Source organism: Rhinoraja longicauda, chromosome 27, assembly GCF_053455715.1.
Source record: "Rhinoraja longicauda isolate Sanriku21f chromosome 27, sRhiLon1.1, whole genome shotgun sequence".
Taxonomy (NCBI): Eukaryota; Metazoa; Chordata; class Chondrichthyes; order Rajiformes; family Arhynchobatidae; genus Rhinoraja; species Rhinoraja longicauda.
In genome coordinates, this window is record NC_135979.1 from 21,063,706 (window position 1) to 21,082,095 (window position 18,390).

The 18,390-nt window shown below is 41.6% G+C and overlaps 1 protein-coding gene across 2 annotated transcripts in view; it reads right to left on the bottom strand.

Moving 5' to 3' along the window:
* The window catches only part of csmd2 (CUB and Sushi multiple domains 2), a 1,532,573-nt gene that overhangs the window by 507,934 nt on the left and 1,006,249 nt on the right, over positions 1-18,390 (bottom strand). For both annotated transcript variants that reach the window (XM_078423311.1, XM_078423310.1), the window contains one exon: positions 1,739-1,813. In XM_078423311.1, the coding sequence (XP_078279437.1) occupies positions 1,739-1,813 (75 nt within the window). The remainder of the gene's footprint in view (positions 1-1,738; positions 1,814-18,390) is intronic.

The following is an 18,390-nucleotide window of genomic DNA, read 5'->3' on the forward strand; positions in this document are numbered from 1 at the left end:
CGTTGGGATGAATTTAATGTGGGATTAGTTTAGTTTGGCATCATGGTCAGCACAGACATGGTGAGCTGAAGGGCCCGTTCCCATGTTGTGCTTTTCAATGTTCTATGAGTGGACTCTCGTCTTGCACTGTTGGAGTCACCATGGCAGTGAAAGAATTTAACTTCAAGTGATTAAACAAATCTAGATAAGGGGGAAATGTAGAATTAATGGCATGACAATTAACAGCATTGATGTACAAAGGGATCTTGGGGTCCAAGTCTAAAACTCCCTGAGAGTGGCAACACAAGTAGATGAATGCATAACACAAGTAATGAAGGTATATATTACATTCTTGCTTTCATAGGTCAATACATAGAGTATAACAGGAAGTCATGATGCAGCTTCATTGGATTTTGGTTAGGCAGCATTTGGAATATTGTGTGCAGTTCTGGTCATCCCATTACAGGAAGGATGTGGATACTTTGGGAAGGGTGCAGAGGTTTACCAGAATGATGCCCGGATTTAGTGGGTTTTAGCTACAGGGAGAATTTTATCAGTCTTCGATTGTTTCCACTGGAACACCAGAGGTGGTAGGGAGACCTGATAAAAGTATATGCAATTATGAGAGGCACAGATAGGGTAGACAGTCGGAACCTTTTTCCCAGGATGGGATGATCAAATACTCGAGGGCATAGCTTTAAGATGAGAGAGGCAAAGTTTAAAACAGAAACGTGGGGCAAGTTTTTTTTACACAGAGGATGTTGAGCGCCTGGAACTCGCTACTGGGGGTGGCGGTGGAGTGGCATTGAAAAGACTTTTGGATAAGCATATGCATATACAAGGAATGGAAGGATGTGAACTATGTTCAGGCAGTTGAGATGTCTTGGCTTCATTATTGGCACAGACATGGTGGGCCGAAGGGCTCGTTCTTGTGCTGTACTGTTCTATGTTCATATCACCACTTTCTACACAACTGTGGTGCTATATGTAAATAATTACTGCAGCCTGCAGTAAAGTAGATGGAACACTTAATGATATGTACAGTCAAAACAGCAATCTCAGAGGAAATAGTGTTCAAAATGTTAGCCTGCAAGTCACAGGGCACATTAGGAAGTCATTTTAGTTTTGGTCACCGAGACGAGAGACATCCAGACTATCAATAGACATTACAGAAAGTTCAAGCAAGAGTCAGTTTATTCACAAATTTTAATTACCACCCGCAGAGGCAATGACCTGCAAGTCCTTTGTGGCACAGTTGTTTCCACTCAATTATGTGGCTCTACCTTGAATTAACTGCAGACCTATTTTACACAGGTATTTTTTCCAAGCCTTAGTTCATTGATGTAATGTGTAAGAAGGAACTGCAGATGCTGGTTTAAACCGAAGATAGACACAAAAAGCCGGAGTAACTCAGCGGAACAGGCAGCATGTCTGGGGAGAAGGAATGGGTGGCGTTTCGGGACGAGACCCTTCTTCAGACTCATTGATGTACATCAGACTAATGTAATGCTACTTCAAGCCTCCGTGATGAAATTTAAATCTGGTTCCACTGCTCAAGAATAGCAAGCAGTGGCTGATAAATCGGGACATTGAGTGGGGTACATATTAGCTGCCCAGTCATCTTGTCCATTTCTGAGGACAGAAAGTTAAAATCTCTCGAGAGCGCAAAAAAAGAGAAAAACCCGGCTTAAAATACAGACAATTTAAATTTCTTTTGCATCAAAGATTTAACTGGGATGTAAAATAAAGAGCAACTTACACACTGACGACTTCTGATTGTCTTTGCTGGGAAGTAATTTAACACCGCGAGATTTCAGTTCAATCAGCTTTTTAACTGCAAGAGAAAACATTTGAATCAGGCATCAGCAATCAAAATGTACGAACATCGTGCTCTTTTCAAATAACAAACTATAACTTCTGTAAATTTTAAGATATATCAATGCTGCAACAGTATCAGAGATTAAAACAATGGATTCTCACTTTCCAATCACGCACGACTGTTTTTGAGATTTTACTCCGAGAAATCTAACACAATAAAAAAATACATTGCACCACCGAGGGTGGTTAGCAGTTCGAATGGGCTGCAGAAACATAAGCATTGAGCTGCCAAAAACTGATGGAGTAAGTTAAATAAATTAGTGGGAGAAACAGTAAACAATAGAAGATGGAGGGAAATACACTGGTCATTAAAGTGGACTGGTGAACTACCTTCATCAAAACGTAAAACCCTTGATAACATCATTCACTCTAAAATACCAAAACAACAATATTTCTCAATTACACATTTCTACAGAATTTTTCCAGATAATATTAAAAAATAATGTTTGCTTCCGATCCCAACCTGCAAGGGGTGTGCCATCTTGCGTTTGTTTTAAACATGCACGAAAGCAAAGACAGCTTATTTTGTGAACAGTACAAAGATGCTAGAACTAATTAACAGAGGTTCGGAGGATTGCTCTCCATGAAGCAACTACTGTGAAGGGCAGCAGAGTGGTGTAGAGGTAGAGCTGTTGCCTCACTGTGCCAGAGACCCAAGTTCGATCCTGACTATGGGTGCTAGCTGTACGGAGTTTGTACGTTCTCCCTTTGACTATGTCAGCTTTCTCCAGGTGCTCTGGGTTCCTCCCACACTTCACATTAGCAAATTTGCAGATGATACAAAGCTGGGTGGCAGTGTGAACTGTGAGGAAGATGCTATGAGGTTGCAGGGTGACTTGGACAGGTTGTGTGAGTGGGCAGATGCAGTTTAATGTGGATAAGTGTGAGGTTATCCACTTTGATGGCAAGAATAGGAAGGCAGATTATTATCTGAACGGTGTCAAGTTAGGAAAAGGGGACGTACAACGTGATCTGGGTGTCCTAGTGCATCAGTCACTGAAAGGAAGCATGCAGGTACAGCAGGCAGTGAAGAAAGCCAATGGAATGTTGACCTTCATAACAAGAGGAGTTGAGTATAGGAGCAAAGAGGTCCTTCAGCAGTTGTACAGGGCCCTAGTGAGACCGCACCTGGAGTACTGTGTGCAGTTTTGGTCTCCAAATTTGAGGAAGGATATTCTTGCTATTGAGGGTGTGCAGCGTAGGTTTACTAGGTTAATTCCCGGAATGGCGGGACTGTCATATGTTGAAAGACTGGAGCGACTAGGCTTGTACACACTGGAATTTAGAAGGATGAGAGGGGATCTTATCGAAACGTATAAGATTATTAAGGGGTTGGACACATTAGAGGCAGGAAACATGTTCCCAATGTTGGGGGAGTCCAGAACCAGGGGCCACAGTTTAAGAATAAGGGGTAGGCCATTTAGAACAGAGATGAGGAAAAACTTTTTCAGTCAGAGAGTAGTGAATCTGTGGAATTCTCTGCCTCGAGGGCAGTGGAGGCCAATTCTCTGAATACATTCAAGAGAGAGCTAGATAGAGCTCTTAAGGATAGCGGAGTCAGGGGGTATTGGGAGAAAGCAGGAACGGGGTACTGATTGAGAATGATCAGCCATGATCACATTGAATGGCAGTGCTGGCTCAAAGGGCCGAATGGCCTACTTCTGCACCTATTGTCTATTGTCTAAAAATGTACAGGTTAGTAGGTTATTTGGCTTCGGTAAAAAATTTAAAAATTGTCCTCAGTATGTTAGTGGATGGGGTGATCGCTGGTCGACATGGACTTGGTGGGCTGAAGGGCCTGTTTCCATGCCGTATCTCTAAAGTCTACTCCTGATGACCTGCTCAAGTGTAACCCAATAAACATCAGCACCATTTTTCCTCCACAAACTAGTTCATGTACTTCAGAGGAAGGTATGTACAATGCAAAATATTCTATTGTAATTGCATCAAATGCAAAATTCAACATCACCACAGCGACTGTGATGTCTTGTAATGGTGTACAACGTGAGTCCAAAAATCTGCTGATCTTAATCTTGATTGCACTCATTAAGTGAATATCCACAGCCCACTGAGAGGAAAACCTTTAAGATATACAATCTTCTGAGTGATCCGATTTATTATACATTTCAGGCCTGATGTGGAAATTGCAACTGATGCACATGACAGAATCACTCCAGAATGATTTGGGTTGAATTTCTGTAGTAACCCTTAATGACATAAACTATCATCATCCAAGTGAAGACAATTTTCAATTACATGGTGTTAAAAAGCATGACAGAACCGAACTTGTGGCATAGTGGCACAGTGGTAGAGTTGCTGCCTTACAGCATAAGAGAACCAGGTTCGATCCTGACTATGGGTGCTGAGCGTACAGAGTTTGTTTTTCTCCCTGAGACCACATGGCTTTTCTCTAGGTGCTCTGGTTTTCTCTCACCCTCCAAAGACGTGCATGTTTGGAGGTTAATTGGCTTCTGCAAATTGTTCCTTGTGTGTAGGATAGAAGTAGTATACGGGCAATCATTGGTCCTTGCAGACTTGGTGGGCCGAATGGCCTGTTTCCACGCTGTATCTTCCAAGCTAACTAAACATGATTGGCCTATTCTGCATAGCAGTTTCTCTAATGCAATTATTGTCTTTGGGTTGACACAAAGTGCTTCTGAAGAGGAGTCCCGACCTGAAACATTACCAATCCTTTATCCCCAGAGAGGCTGCCTGACTCATTGTGTTACTCTGGCGCATTATGTCTATCTTTGGTATAAACCAGCACCTGCAGTTTCTTTCTGCACACATCTTCTTTAAGTTGCTGTATTAAAACTTCACATCATGCTCCAGCTGCTGTCTGACTAACACTCCATGCAAGTACAATATATATTTCTTTACAGGTTGGCAATGTGACAATCAGTACTAAAACAGCTATTTTCTGGGAAAAAAAACTTAATTTCCATAACCGATATTATTCATCATAACGTTGACAAAAATAGTATGTTAGTGTAATACTGCTGCTAATTGCTCAATCACAAATCCAACTGAGAAAACACCAAACTGCCCATATCCCAAGGCATTTGAATAAATTATGGAGATGAATAATAAACACACATTATCTGCACTCCAAAGTCATAAATCCTCTCTTTAATCAGTACAAAACAGCTGAAAATGTGATAAAAAAACCAAATATTTGTTTGTTGGGGAAAAACGTGATTAATATATATACTCGACTGTTTGAAGACAATTTAGGAGAGAGTACGATACCACGAATCCCTTTAGTACCTGGGAGTAGAAATCCATTGCCCGCGCAAAAAAAAGAATCACTGGAGGAGTTCAGCAGGTCAGGCTGCAACAGTGGAAGGAGATGAACTAATAACATGTGTAGGAAAGAACTGCAGATGCTGGTTTAAATCGAAGATCGACACAAAATGCTGGAGTAACTCAGCGGGACAGGCAGCATCTCTGGAGAGAAGGAATGGGTGACGTTTCAGGTCTCGACCCGAGTTACTCTAGCATTTTGTGTCTATCTTGGACTAATAATGTTTTGGGTCAGGACCCGCCTTCAGACCAATCAATTGTCTAAACTGGATACACAGTTTCCTCAACCAGCATGTCAATAATACTAACTTGTCAACTATGACATCAGTAACCGCAGTCTAATAGTATCTTATTATTTCCCAAGGTTCTGAAAGTTCCTTGGAAAAACAAGGAACTGCAGCTGCTGGTTTACAAAAAAAGGCACAAAGTGCTGAAGTTAGTTTGTGGGTCACGCAGCACCTCTGGACAACATGGATATGTGACGTTTCGGGTCGGGACCCTCCTTCAGATTGATTGTGGTGGGGGAGAGAAAGCTCAATTGATGCAAACCTTTTTTGTTATTTCTTATCATGCCGTTAATGGAATAAGATATTTTAAAGCACGGCAGTAAAATGGAAAAATAAGATATGTACATGGTTGGTACACAAATTTCTCGAAGGGTTGGACTGGTAAAGAGGCAGCTGAAGACCTGACGGGCAAAATGGCCTTCTACTCTGCTGCGTCTGTTCGATTATTCTCTTTGAAAAGATTTGTCAGGAGAAGATGGTCTGGTCCTTCAAGGCTGACTCAAATTGGTATTTCAGTTTAATTTATTGTCACGTGAAAAGCTTTTGTTGTGTGCTAACCAGTATAGATACATGATAATGGAGTAACGTTTAGTGCAAGGTAAAGCCAGTAAAATCCAATCAAAGAAAGTCTGAGGGTCACCAATGAGGTAGATAGTAGTTCAGGACTGTTCTCTAGTTGTGATAGGATGATTCAGTTGCCTGATAACAGCTGGGAAGAAACTGTCACCGAATCTGGAGGTGTGCGTTTTCCTTCTTCTATATCTTTTGCCCGATGGGAGAAGAGGGAGTGGCCAGGGTGCGACTCGTCCTTGATTATGCTGCTGGCCTTGACGAGGCAGCGTGAGGTATAAATGGAGTCAATGGAAGGGAGGTTGGCTTGTGTGATAGTCTTGGCTGCGTCCACAATTTGCTGATGGTTTGATCATTTGTTAGATCATTACTAAGCATAAATGCTTGAAGTGGCAGTCACCATCCAAATAAAAGACTGAGATATTGAGGAGTTGCTATGAGTAGAGAGAAGAATAAAACAGAGACATTAATTCCATTTTAAAGGCCTTGTTATCCATTCCCACATCCTCTTCTCAGACTGCTAGTACACTTATCGATCATGCAATATTTGATCAAAGAATCTTTGGAAAATCCATATTTTATCTCGGTGTCTTTAGTTTAATCATGTACTTGACAATTGTTTCTTCTGATCCCTGGATTTATGTGCCCAGTCTGTTTATTGTGAAAATCTTTTTTTCTCATTTGATTGAGGACGCCCTTCAAAATTTTCACGATGTCCCCCATAATATCTCTCCCATAGGCTATGTTGCTGATAGAGTTGTAATTCTCCAGCCCAGCCACCAACAGCAGTCGGGCCTTTCTGTGTTCAAGCTTTGGTCTGTTCTCTGTTCTTCTTTCAGGATACCTTCAAGTTTTTAGTCTCTGAAATATTTCCACACTTCCCATAAACAGGACAAATAGCTGTGTTTGTTTATGACTCTCCAATTCATCAAGACATCTTTTATCTGCCACCATCCCCTTCATCTAATTCCCACATAAAATGTCATGTTTCACAATCCTAAACTTGTCAACCATTGTCTTTTTGCAACTCAACCATAAACCCACATTGACTGTCGTAGAGCTAAACAGCATGGAAACAGATACTTCATCATGCCGACCAAGTTTGCATTCTGGATGAGATCCATTTGCCTGCATTTGGCCCATAGCCCTCGAGAACATTCCTAACAATATATCTGTCCAGATTTCCTTTGAAAGCCCCAATAGTATCAGCTTCTATGGCTAAGGGATATGGGGAGAAGGCAGGAACGGGGTACTGATTCTGGATGATCAGCCATGATTATTTTGAATGGCGGAGCTGGCTCAAAGGGCCAAATGGCCTACGCTTGCACCTATTGTCTATTGTCTATTCCTCTGGCAGCTTGTTCCCAATACGGACTGTCCATGGAGTGAACTAGTTGCCCGTACTCCTACACTTTTCATACTCACCCAAAGATTCACTTGATCATGATTGCCTAAATTGGATGTATGCTTCCGTTTTTTCCTAACCAGAGCCTCAACAACTCCGGTCAACCAAGGTTTCTTAAACTTGCTAACCTCGCCTATCACCCTGGCAGGAACATGTTGCCCCTGTACTCTTGCTATTTACTTTTGAAAGCCTCCCACTTGCCAGCCAACCCCTTACCTGCAAACAGACTCTCCCAATCGACCTCTGCAAGTGCCTGCCTAATATCTCCAATGTTCGCCTTGTTTGTGAGTTTATCAAATGGATAAAGCTTGAGCAGCAATCAGAACATTGTTTTATTGAAGGCAGTAACTCTGTTGACTGCAATCTCTGGTACAACAATCTCTGGTCAAGAAGGCACAACAAAGACTGTTCTACTTAAGAACACTGAAAAAGTCTGGTCTACCCCAACAGCTGCTGACGACCTTCTACCGCTGCACCATAGAGAGCATCCTAACGCATGGAATCCCTGTGTGGTACCTCAGCTGCACGGAGGCAGAAAGGAAAGCTCTACAGCGGGTAGTCCATAGAGCTCAGAGGGCCATCGGAACACAGCTACCAGACTTGGAGGGCATCTACAACACACGATGCCTCAGAAAAGCCACCAGCATCCACAAAGACTCTTCACACCCCTGCAACAGTCTGTTCGAACTCCTTCCATCGGGCAGACGATGCAAGGCCTTCTATGCCCGCACCTCCAGACTCAGGAACAGCTTCATCCCCAGGGCCATAGCTGCTATGAACCGGTCCTGCTGAGCCGGATGGCCACAACGCATAGATCAACTTGCACTTTACCCTGTCCAAAACTGTTACAACTGTTCGTTTCGTTGGGTTGCTGCCGTCTAAATTACCTAAATTATTGCATCGTATGGGAGGCGCATTCCCAATCTCGTTGTACCCCTGGGTACAATGACAATAAAGATATATTGTATTGTATTGTATTGTATTGTATTGTATCAAGAGCCATAGCATGTATTATAATCTCATTTTTAAAGGTACTCTGCTGAGGACAATGCAAGGATACCAGACACTAGGATACAAAGTTCACAAGAATGACCAAGGTTGACTAATGCATGTGCAAATATCTTTTACCAGTCACAGACCCCAATCACTCAATAATACCTACATATGCTTCACATGGACCTCACTACTACATACTACTACATAAGGCGCTATATAAAATAAATGGATTATTATTATTATTATTATACCTCAAGCCCATATATATTCCTAGGGCACTCCTTACACATTCATGACTGTGCAGCCAAATACCAATCCACCGGAGTCTACAAGTTTGCAGATGACACCACCATAGTGGGCCAGATACTGGATAAACAGAGCACAGAGTAATAATGAAACAGAGTACAGAAAGAAGATTGCGAACCTTGTAACTTGGTGCCAAGACAACAACCCCTCCCCCAATGTCAGCAAGACAACAGAGATAGTGATCGACTACATGAAGCAAGGCAGTACACACACCTCAGTCTACTTTGATGGTGCTGAAGTGGAGATGGTCAAAAGCGTCAAGGTCCAAGGAATAAATATCACCAGACATTTGTTCTGGACCAGCGACATCCAAGCTAGGGCCAAGAAAGACACCAATGCCTCTGCCTCCTTGGGAGGTTCGGCATGTCTCCAACAACCCTCACCACCTTCTACAGAAGCGTCGTAGAGAGCAACTTACCAGGATGAATCACAGCCAGGTTCGGGAACAGCTCCATCTAAGACCATAAGAAATTGTAGAGAATTGTGGACGTAACCCAGATCATCAGGCAAACTAGCTTCCCTTCCATTGACTCCATCTACATTTCACGCTGCCTCGACAAGGTTGCCAGCATAATCAAAGACCAGACTCACCCTGGTCACTCCCTCGTCTCCCATCGTTCATCAGGAAGGAGATACAGAAGTTTGAAAATGCACACCTCCAGATTCAAGGACAGTTTCTTCCAGCTGTTTTTAGGCCACTGGACAGTCCTTTTATCAGCTGGAGTGCGGTCCTGGCCTCCCATCTACCTCATTGGAGACCTTTGACTTTTCTTTAATCAGACTTCAATGTTATATCTTTGCATTGAATATTGTACACTTTATCCTTTATCTTTGCACTCTGGATGGCTTGATTACATTCATGTATAGTCTATTCTCTTGGCCGGATAGTGCACAAACTAAAGCTTTTCACTTTACCTCAGTACACATGACAATAATAAAGCAAACCAAACTAAACAACTCTCAGCATTCACACACTGCACGACTCAAATGACATGGTACTCACAGCCCCATGTCCCTCTCTCTTGAAGAAGGTAGTGCACAGGAGTGATGCACTATCAATATTTCAATATTCTAAAGTTAAAAGAACTTCTGCAAAAGTGGCAGAGGTGAGGCATCAAGTAATTCACTTTGTAAGATAGAACGAAAGAAACTAAAGGAATTTTGAAGATCAAGTTATTAAGAGACTTGTAAACAAAGATGGGATCATGTTTTTAAATCTTGTCATGGCCTGATGAAAGGTCATCGGGCTAAATTGTATAAACCTGTGTGAGAAAATAAAGATTAAAAGGGATTTTCATTGTCACAAGTTTGCTTACAGTTCACGAAAGGTCAGTCACACACAGGAATTCCAAATAACTTGAAGTATCTTCAACAAGCATTGAGTGAATGACTGGGAGCCAATCATGGCCTGTCAATCTTCACCTGCAATCTTCACCTGCTCATTGCAGAGCTGGATGTGTTTCTCACTATCAATCTTCAACTCTGCAGAGGATTGATTTCTCTGAACATTGAATACATTGCAAATTCTCAGATCTTTCTATTACTTTCCTTTCTCGCAGTTTGCTGCCCCGTTCCCCTCCCGAAGTCCACAATTTCTCAACCTCGTCTTTTTGTTTTCCCCCCCTCTCACCCTCTCCAGGGATGCTGCTGACATTTTGAAACCCGCTTCAGTGATTTGTGACCTATTGATTTGTTCGGATTTCTCCATAACAGCCGCCGGGACGGAGCGGTAGTTCCACCACTTTCACTCATCGTGATTGACGGCCTGGCCTCCAGAGAAAGGGAAAAATTGGAAATGGTGACAGGCCTATCACCAAGACCACAAGTGGCAAACGCCAGACAAGAACAAAACAATTTATCTATCAAAATATGCGTCACAGATTTGTAACAACATCTTGGAAATGGATGATAGAGTAAATTCTCTGTGAAATATGGTTTTTGTTTTCCCAGAAACAGAATGTTTCTCTTGGCAGCAGATTGCAAACATTAGACATGCTCACTTATTGAAACAGCATTTGTCTCTTTCAAATATTATGAATAGCATTCATGACCACCAGGTGGCGCAGCGGTAGAGTTGCGGCCTTACAGCGCCAGAGACCCGGGTTCGATCCCGACTACGGGTGCTCTCTGTATGGAGATTGTACGTTCTCCCCATGACTGTGTGGCTTTCCTCCCACACACCAAATACATGCAGGTTCGTAGGTTAATTGGCTTTAGTAAAAGTTGTATATTGTCGCTAGTTACTTTCCTTTCTCGCAGTTTGCTGCCCCGTTCCCCTCCCGAAGTCCACAATTTCTCAACCTCATCTTTTTGTTTCCCCCCCCCTCTCACCCTCTCCAGGGATACTGCTGACATTTTGAAACCCGCTTCAGTGATTTGTGACCTATTGATTTGTTTGGATTTCTCCATAATAGACGCCGGGACGGGACTATAGCACACCCTAGTGCGTAGGGTGTGCTATAGTAACGGGGATTGCTAGTTGGCGTGGACCCGGTAGGTGAAGGGCCTGTTCTTCTGTATCTCCAAATGAAATTAAAGTAAACTAAACAATGTTCCTTTATCTCTGCAGGTGTGGGTGACTTATAGGCTGGATTGTTATGGCTAATATTCAGATGTTTTATCCATATTCAGATTGATTATGGAGGGATGACCACAATGGGTCTTCCATTTGAACATAGAACCAAAATGATGGAGTAACTCATCGGGACAGGCAGCATCTTTGGAGAGAAGGAATGGGTGACATTTCGGGTCGAGGGAAAAGGGAGAGGGTACCGTTAATCAAATAATCATATAAGCAATATATTTGGAACAAACTTTGGCAACTCCACAGATGGCTATTCATACATTCATAAGTTCTAGGAGCAGAATAAGGCCATTTGGCCTATCAAGGCTTCTCCGCCATTCAAATCATGGCTGATCTATCGTTCCCTCTCAACCCTCCTCTCCTGCCTTCGCCCCATAACCCCTTACACCTTTTAAAATCAAAGTACTGTTAATCTCCGCCTTAAAAATATCCAGTGACTTGGCCTCCAAAGCTAACTGTGGCAATGAATTCCACAGATTTACCAATCTCTGACCAAATAAATTCCTTTTCATCTCCTTTCTAAAACTACGTCCTTTTATTCTGAGGCTATGACCTCTCATCCTAGACTCTCCCTCTATTGGCTGTGGAGGCTGAGACATTGGGTATTTTTAAGGTGGAGATTGACAGGGTTCGAGATTAGGAAGGGAATCAAAGGTTCGAAGGAGAAGGCAGGAGAATGAGGTTGAGAGAGAAAAATAGATCAGCCATGATTGAATGGCGGAGAAGCATTGATGGGCCAAATGGCCTTATTCTGCTCCTGGAACTTATGAATGTATGAATAACCATCTATAGAGTTGCCAAAGTTTGTTCCAAATATATTGCTTATATGACTATTTGATTGATCAGCAAAGTAGACTCCATGGGCTTAAGTGGCCTAATTCTGCTCCTATGTCTTGTGGTCGAACTTGCAAGGGCATTGCAGCCAGCGGCAATCACCTGTAACAATGAGCGATCCTCTGAGCGATCTCCACAATGTGGTGCATTTGGAATCACTTGTTAATTGAGAATTCCATGTAGTCTAGTTTAGTTTAGAGATACAGCACTGAAATAGGCCCTTCGGCCCGCTGAATCCACACCAACCAGCGATCCCCACATATTAACACTGTTACACACACTCTAGGGACAATTTACATTTATACCACGCCAATTAATCTAGAAAAACCTGTACATCTTTGGAGTGTGGGAGAAAACCGAAGATCTCGGAGACAACCCACGCGGTCATGGGGGGAGCATTCAAATTCCGTACAGACAGCACCCGTAGTCGGATTCGAACCAGGGTCTCTGCTGCTGAAAGCGCTATAAGATAGCAACTCCACTGCCGAGCCACCGTGCCGCCAAAAATTTTTAATTGACCGTAGCTTGCTTGACAGTGTCCTAAGATTGTGAAAGTTGCTTTTTAAACACAGGTCACTTCACTCGTTAATTTAATTTAAATACATGTGAATGTATTTAAAGTTAAAGGTTTATAAAGTGGAAAGGAGGGTACGAGATCTATTGTTGCTTGGTATTTTTGGAATGTTTTATTTAACATCTTGAGTAGTTGCTTTGTAGTGATGGTTTGGATATCAAACAAAATGATCAAACGGTCTTGCTTTGTGAGGCTTGACATGTCTGACCCCACCCAGAAGGGTTCCAGTGGAATTCACAGCCAGGGGGAAGCAAAACGGTGGTGAGGGTAACTTGCCTACCTCAGACAAATGTTGAAAGGACTCATGTAAAAAAAAGATGGCTGACTAATACTCCTTGGAAGAGACCCAGATAGGAACGATGCTTTAAATGAACAATTGCAATCAGGTTAACTATGAACTGATGCAGTTTCATGGTGCAAAACAGTTAAACCACAACTTGCCATTGTCACCCTCCAATATGGGAATGGTCACAATGAGCATGACTTTCAAATAGTCCACTCGCTATGACTGTCTAGTTAAAAGGACAGAAGGTTGCCATTCTCAGCATTATTTGTCAATTCTGCTTTTGTAGACTCGATGGGCCAAATGGCCTTCTAAACAATTTATTTTCCAATCTCGATACGAGGCTGAATTATTCCCTGTTATCTGCTTGATAGCAACAACAAAATATGAATTTGGCTTTGTGGAACTGCAGAAAATTTACTCAACAAACACAATTATTTTGTTGAAATCAAAACTCAGCATGTCAGCGCCAAAATTAGTTTTCTTAAGACCAGCTTCAAGCCTTTTATAACTCTGGAAAGGAGGTGAGGAGGAATTCCTTGAGTCTGACGGTGGAGAATCCGTGGAATTCATTGCCACAGACAGCTGTGGAGGGTAATTTTAAAGCAGAGATTGACAGATTCGTGATTGGTAAGAGTGTCGATGGTTCTGGAGAGAAGGCAAGAGAATGGGGTTGAGAAGGGAAAGATTGATCAGCCGTGGCTGAATGGCAGAGTACATTCAATGGGCCAAATGGCCTAATTCTGCTCCTATGACTTATGAGCTTTATGTGGATTACAAGCATGTACAAAATATTAAATGTGAATTGCAGACTGTTTGATACCACTGTGCATGCCAAGCAGAGAAATAACATTGAAAATATGGTAGACTGCCATTGGTGTTACAAGCATTTAATTGTGTGCAACACTCAGTTTTATTTCAATCTAAGGGTGCACAGAACGTTCGTGAAATAATTTTTGATCTAAATTGCTCATTCTCTAATCTTCAAGAGGACAAGAATGGAGGGAGAATCCATGTGCTGCATAATAATTGTATGTAAGGTTCAAATCAATGAATTCTAAATGCTAATTACACATTTATTGGGACTCTGCTTCCAACTACATTTACATTATGTGATTTGGAGCAGTAATAGGTTGTTCTCATTGACTTGAAACATCTGGTTTAACAACATTCTGAAAAAAATAAGAACGTATATCAGAATACTGGTCAAGATCTTAATTATGTCAAATATTCAAAGCTAATTTTTTTTTTTTAACTTGTTGCCACTGTCTCACTCTTCCCTCATTTCGTGGATAATATTCTTACAATATGTGGAGTCAAGCTCTGTAAAGGTTATCTTGAAGCTTGAAGGTGGTAGAAGCTGTACCTGCTTCTGCTCAAAATCAGGTCACAGAAGCGATGTTTATGATTTGAACATTTTCACTCATGGAACAAGACTCCAAGCATAAAAGTATGTTTTTTAAATCAACACAGTAGAGGAGAATTAACCATTGTCTGCTATTCTTTAGTATTGATTATAGTTCTTGTATTGCCAAAAGTCACTCAAAACAGTCCATTATTTTGTTCACATCGAAGCTCAAAGGTTCATTTCCAACCAAGTTAATTCCAGTTGCAGATCCTGATAAGGGTATAAACGGCAGAACACTGTGCTCTGTTTCTTGTCTTCTCTGTGAGGGAACCATAAAGTGGAATGCAACAAAACTACTGTTATCAACTTGGCTCTTTATCCTGAGTATGTGTTTTATCTACTTGGCTCTTTATCTTGTTCGATTCAACTTTGGTGGCACTGTAAATTGGTGCTGGCATATCAACTACATTCTGTAATCAGTTACAGAAGCAAATCTTGACATTAAGTTACAGTTCATTCAAAACCATTGGAAACCTCTCGAGGCCAGGCGTCAGGGGTAAGGCAGCAACACGAGCTTCCTCTGAAGCACGGAATGATCTAGATTTCAAATCACTGGGTACAATGTTTTCCACTGGTTACGAAAATTGATTTTCCTAGTTTCTAGGTAGAATCACTTTGCTCTCGAAAATCAACTTGACATTAACGTTCCCCATATAACATTTGCTCACAGCACTACTGGGAATAGTTTTTCGTGTAGATCCAAAGCAGATCCTTTGTTTGGCACAACCAGATGAGGTTTTAACAACACTGCTCAAACCTAATTCAAACAACCTTCCTGATTCGATCCCTGCAAAGTATGGAAAACCTGTTTCCGGTAGTTTCTACTTATCACCTACTTAATCTTATATCAGAAGCTATAAACCCCATCACGTTTATAATCATCATCTAACATTGGCTTTACTAATGTCCCATTTCCAAGTCCTTGATTATCCAAGCCAAAGGCCTTAATAACACTGCTTCAAAAGAGTCATAAATCTAATAATTATGTCCAACAAAAAATTGCTCAATTGGTCTTTATCTATGTCTTAAGCCTGGAGACAGTTGGTCTTAAAATGACAATAAATTTCAGACTTTAATTCCTGAATATATTATTTTTATCTTGCTAAGTCCACACCCTGAAAACCGCAATTTTTTATATGCCTGGCAAAATGCAGCTCAATAAAGAATGGCAGAAGTTTATGCAAGGCAACTTACTGAAATCATTGAATATTTATACAGGTAACTTACTGAATCATCATAAATTGGTACGTCAAATGTGTCATATAATACTGAAGATAAAATACTGACTCTTCAACCTCCCTCTAAGTTATGATAAGGATGGATGTGTGGGCTACCTGTTTTAAAATTCCAATAAATAATCACATTGCTCCTGTGCTGAATTCAACAGAGAGAATGTTTGGTGTCGGGCTGAGACTGGAGATGATACTTAGTTTACTGAAAGGAGTTGTCTTTCAGGGAAATTCTATTCAGTAACTACAATTTTAACTTTGGGCGGAAAACTGCAGGATTTCTATTTCTAAACATTTCACAAAAAGGAGAATTGCAATATGCCTAAACTATTCAAGGTGGCATGGTGGTATAGCAGTAGAGTTACTGCTTTACAGCGCCAGAGACTCGGGTTTGATCCTGACTGCAGGTGCTGTCTGTACGGAGTTTGTACGTTCCCCCCGAGCTGTGTGGATTTTCTCCAAGGTCGTTGGTTTCCTCGCACACTCCAAAGAGGTACAGATTTGTAGGTTAATTGGCTTGGTATAAATTTTAAATTGTCCTGAGTGTGTGTAGGGTGGTGTTAATATGCGGGGATCGCTGGTCGGTGCGGACTCGGTGGGCTGAAGGGCCTGTTTCCGTGCTTTATCTCAAAACAAAACTATTTCTGATTTATTTACAATATGTGATGACCACAGGCCATCCAGCATTTATTGTCCATTCATGAAATTATTAACTATATTTCCATAACCCTGCAGCAATGTTGTTTCCCCCCACCATTTTGCCTCCTGACTAATAACCTTGAACATCTGTTCGTCCTTTGCATACTGTACATTGTGGACTTTTCCACTCCTGGAGCAATGAAAATAATGAATGGAATTTTAAAGCAGGCTACCCATACGCGCACAATTCGAACAGATACGGTGAATCTGCTCACATTATAGCTCGTGCAGAGATGGATGATGCAGTATGTTAGCCCATCTAATGTAAAATACATCTGATTTATGGTGTTTAAACAGGGTGATCAATATTGGTGCTAACTTTGAGCTCAAATTCAATGAGCGTGTACATAGCTGCAAGAAATTGCAGATTAGTGGTCACGTTTGTTTTTAAATATTTGCTCATTTTAATCGCACACCTATATTTTGAAAAGAAAGAACTTTGAAAGTGGAGGAAAACTATCCAAGGATTAGATTTTGAATAGTGCTTATGAAATGCTCTAAGGCTAGGATTTGGAAACATGGGTCAATATTAGTGGAAAACACATAAATATACTGTATACATAAGAAATGAGAACCTGTGCAAGCCTTAAGGGTCCTCAATCATCATCTATCCATGCCATCCACCTTCAATGGATTGTGATTGATACGATCTTGGCCTCAACACATTCCCTCTTTATTCCCCCAAAGTCAAACAATCTCTGCAGCTCTGATGTCTCAGACTTTAAATACATTCCATGACAGGGCCTCCATATCTTTCAGGTTTGTAGAATTAGAAAGATTCACAATCCTATGAGATATGATATTCCTCCTCATCTCAGTTGTAAATGGGCAATGTCTTACTCTGAATCTAGTTTTAGATTCCCCCATCTGGGGAAGTATCCTTCAGCAACTACCCTGTCAAACTCCTTTTCTCAGGCTGACAGAAAAAAAGGCCGAATCTGCTTAATCTTTCCTCAAAGGAGAACCCTTTCATATTTGGGAACTTCTCTGCATTACCTCTAGGGCAAGATATTCCTTCCTTACATTGACCACATAAATCAGCCGTAGCACGGAAATACAGATCTAGGCGAGACAACCAACGCCTGGCGGAACTGAGCAAAATATACTGATGTGTTGATTTACTTTGGAAATATCTCCAGTGGCATGCAGGGCCTCTCGGCAGGTACTGTTTTCATAGTAGCAGTTGCAAACCAGGGCTCAGGCCAATGACTGATGAGTCCTGGCCCTCATGGGACACTGGGCTAATGGAAAGCTAAGGAGTCCCCATGTGGGTTCGCCGTGAGGTACAGAGTAGGACAAAGCAATCAGTTACACGCTCCTGGATCGTGGATAATAAGTGACCTGTTATAGCTTGGGGAGTTGCATTGCCTTTGGCCCCAAACATGTACAAAAATTGACGTTTTCCTTACCACCCGACTGCAAGGACTGGAGAGGCAAGGTCATGAGCTCTCTTGCATACTGCTCCGACCACTCAATAAACACCTCTCACCTACTGACGAGGTCAATTATCGATGCTCCAACAATAATTTAAATAATACTCAGGCGTTCCATTCTTCTTACTACAGACGATACCCTCACGTTTTTCCATATTATGTTCCATCTTCCACAGTTTAGTTCACTCGTAAAATCTGTTTTTAATTCCTTTGCAAATTTTTTGGATTCTCTTCACAACTTACTTACCGACCATTATTTATACCATCGATGAGATGCATTACCATTCTAAACACCCCCAGGCACCAATCCCAGAGGCACCACACTCATTGCATGATGCCAATCTGCAAATAACCCATTCTTCCCTTGCCAGTTAATTAAAGCACTATCCATAATAATATCAAATCTTCAATATACTTAGCAAATGTTATTTGGAAATATAAATCCAACTTGAGTTCTTGTTTACTTTCCTGCTGAGTAGATCTTCAAACAACTTCACTCAATTAGTCAAAAAATGCTGGAGTAACTCAGCAGGCCAGGCAGCATCTCAGGAGAGAAGTAATGGGTGACGTCACCCATTCCTCTCCTGAGATGCTGCCTGACCTGCTGAGTTACTCCAGCATT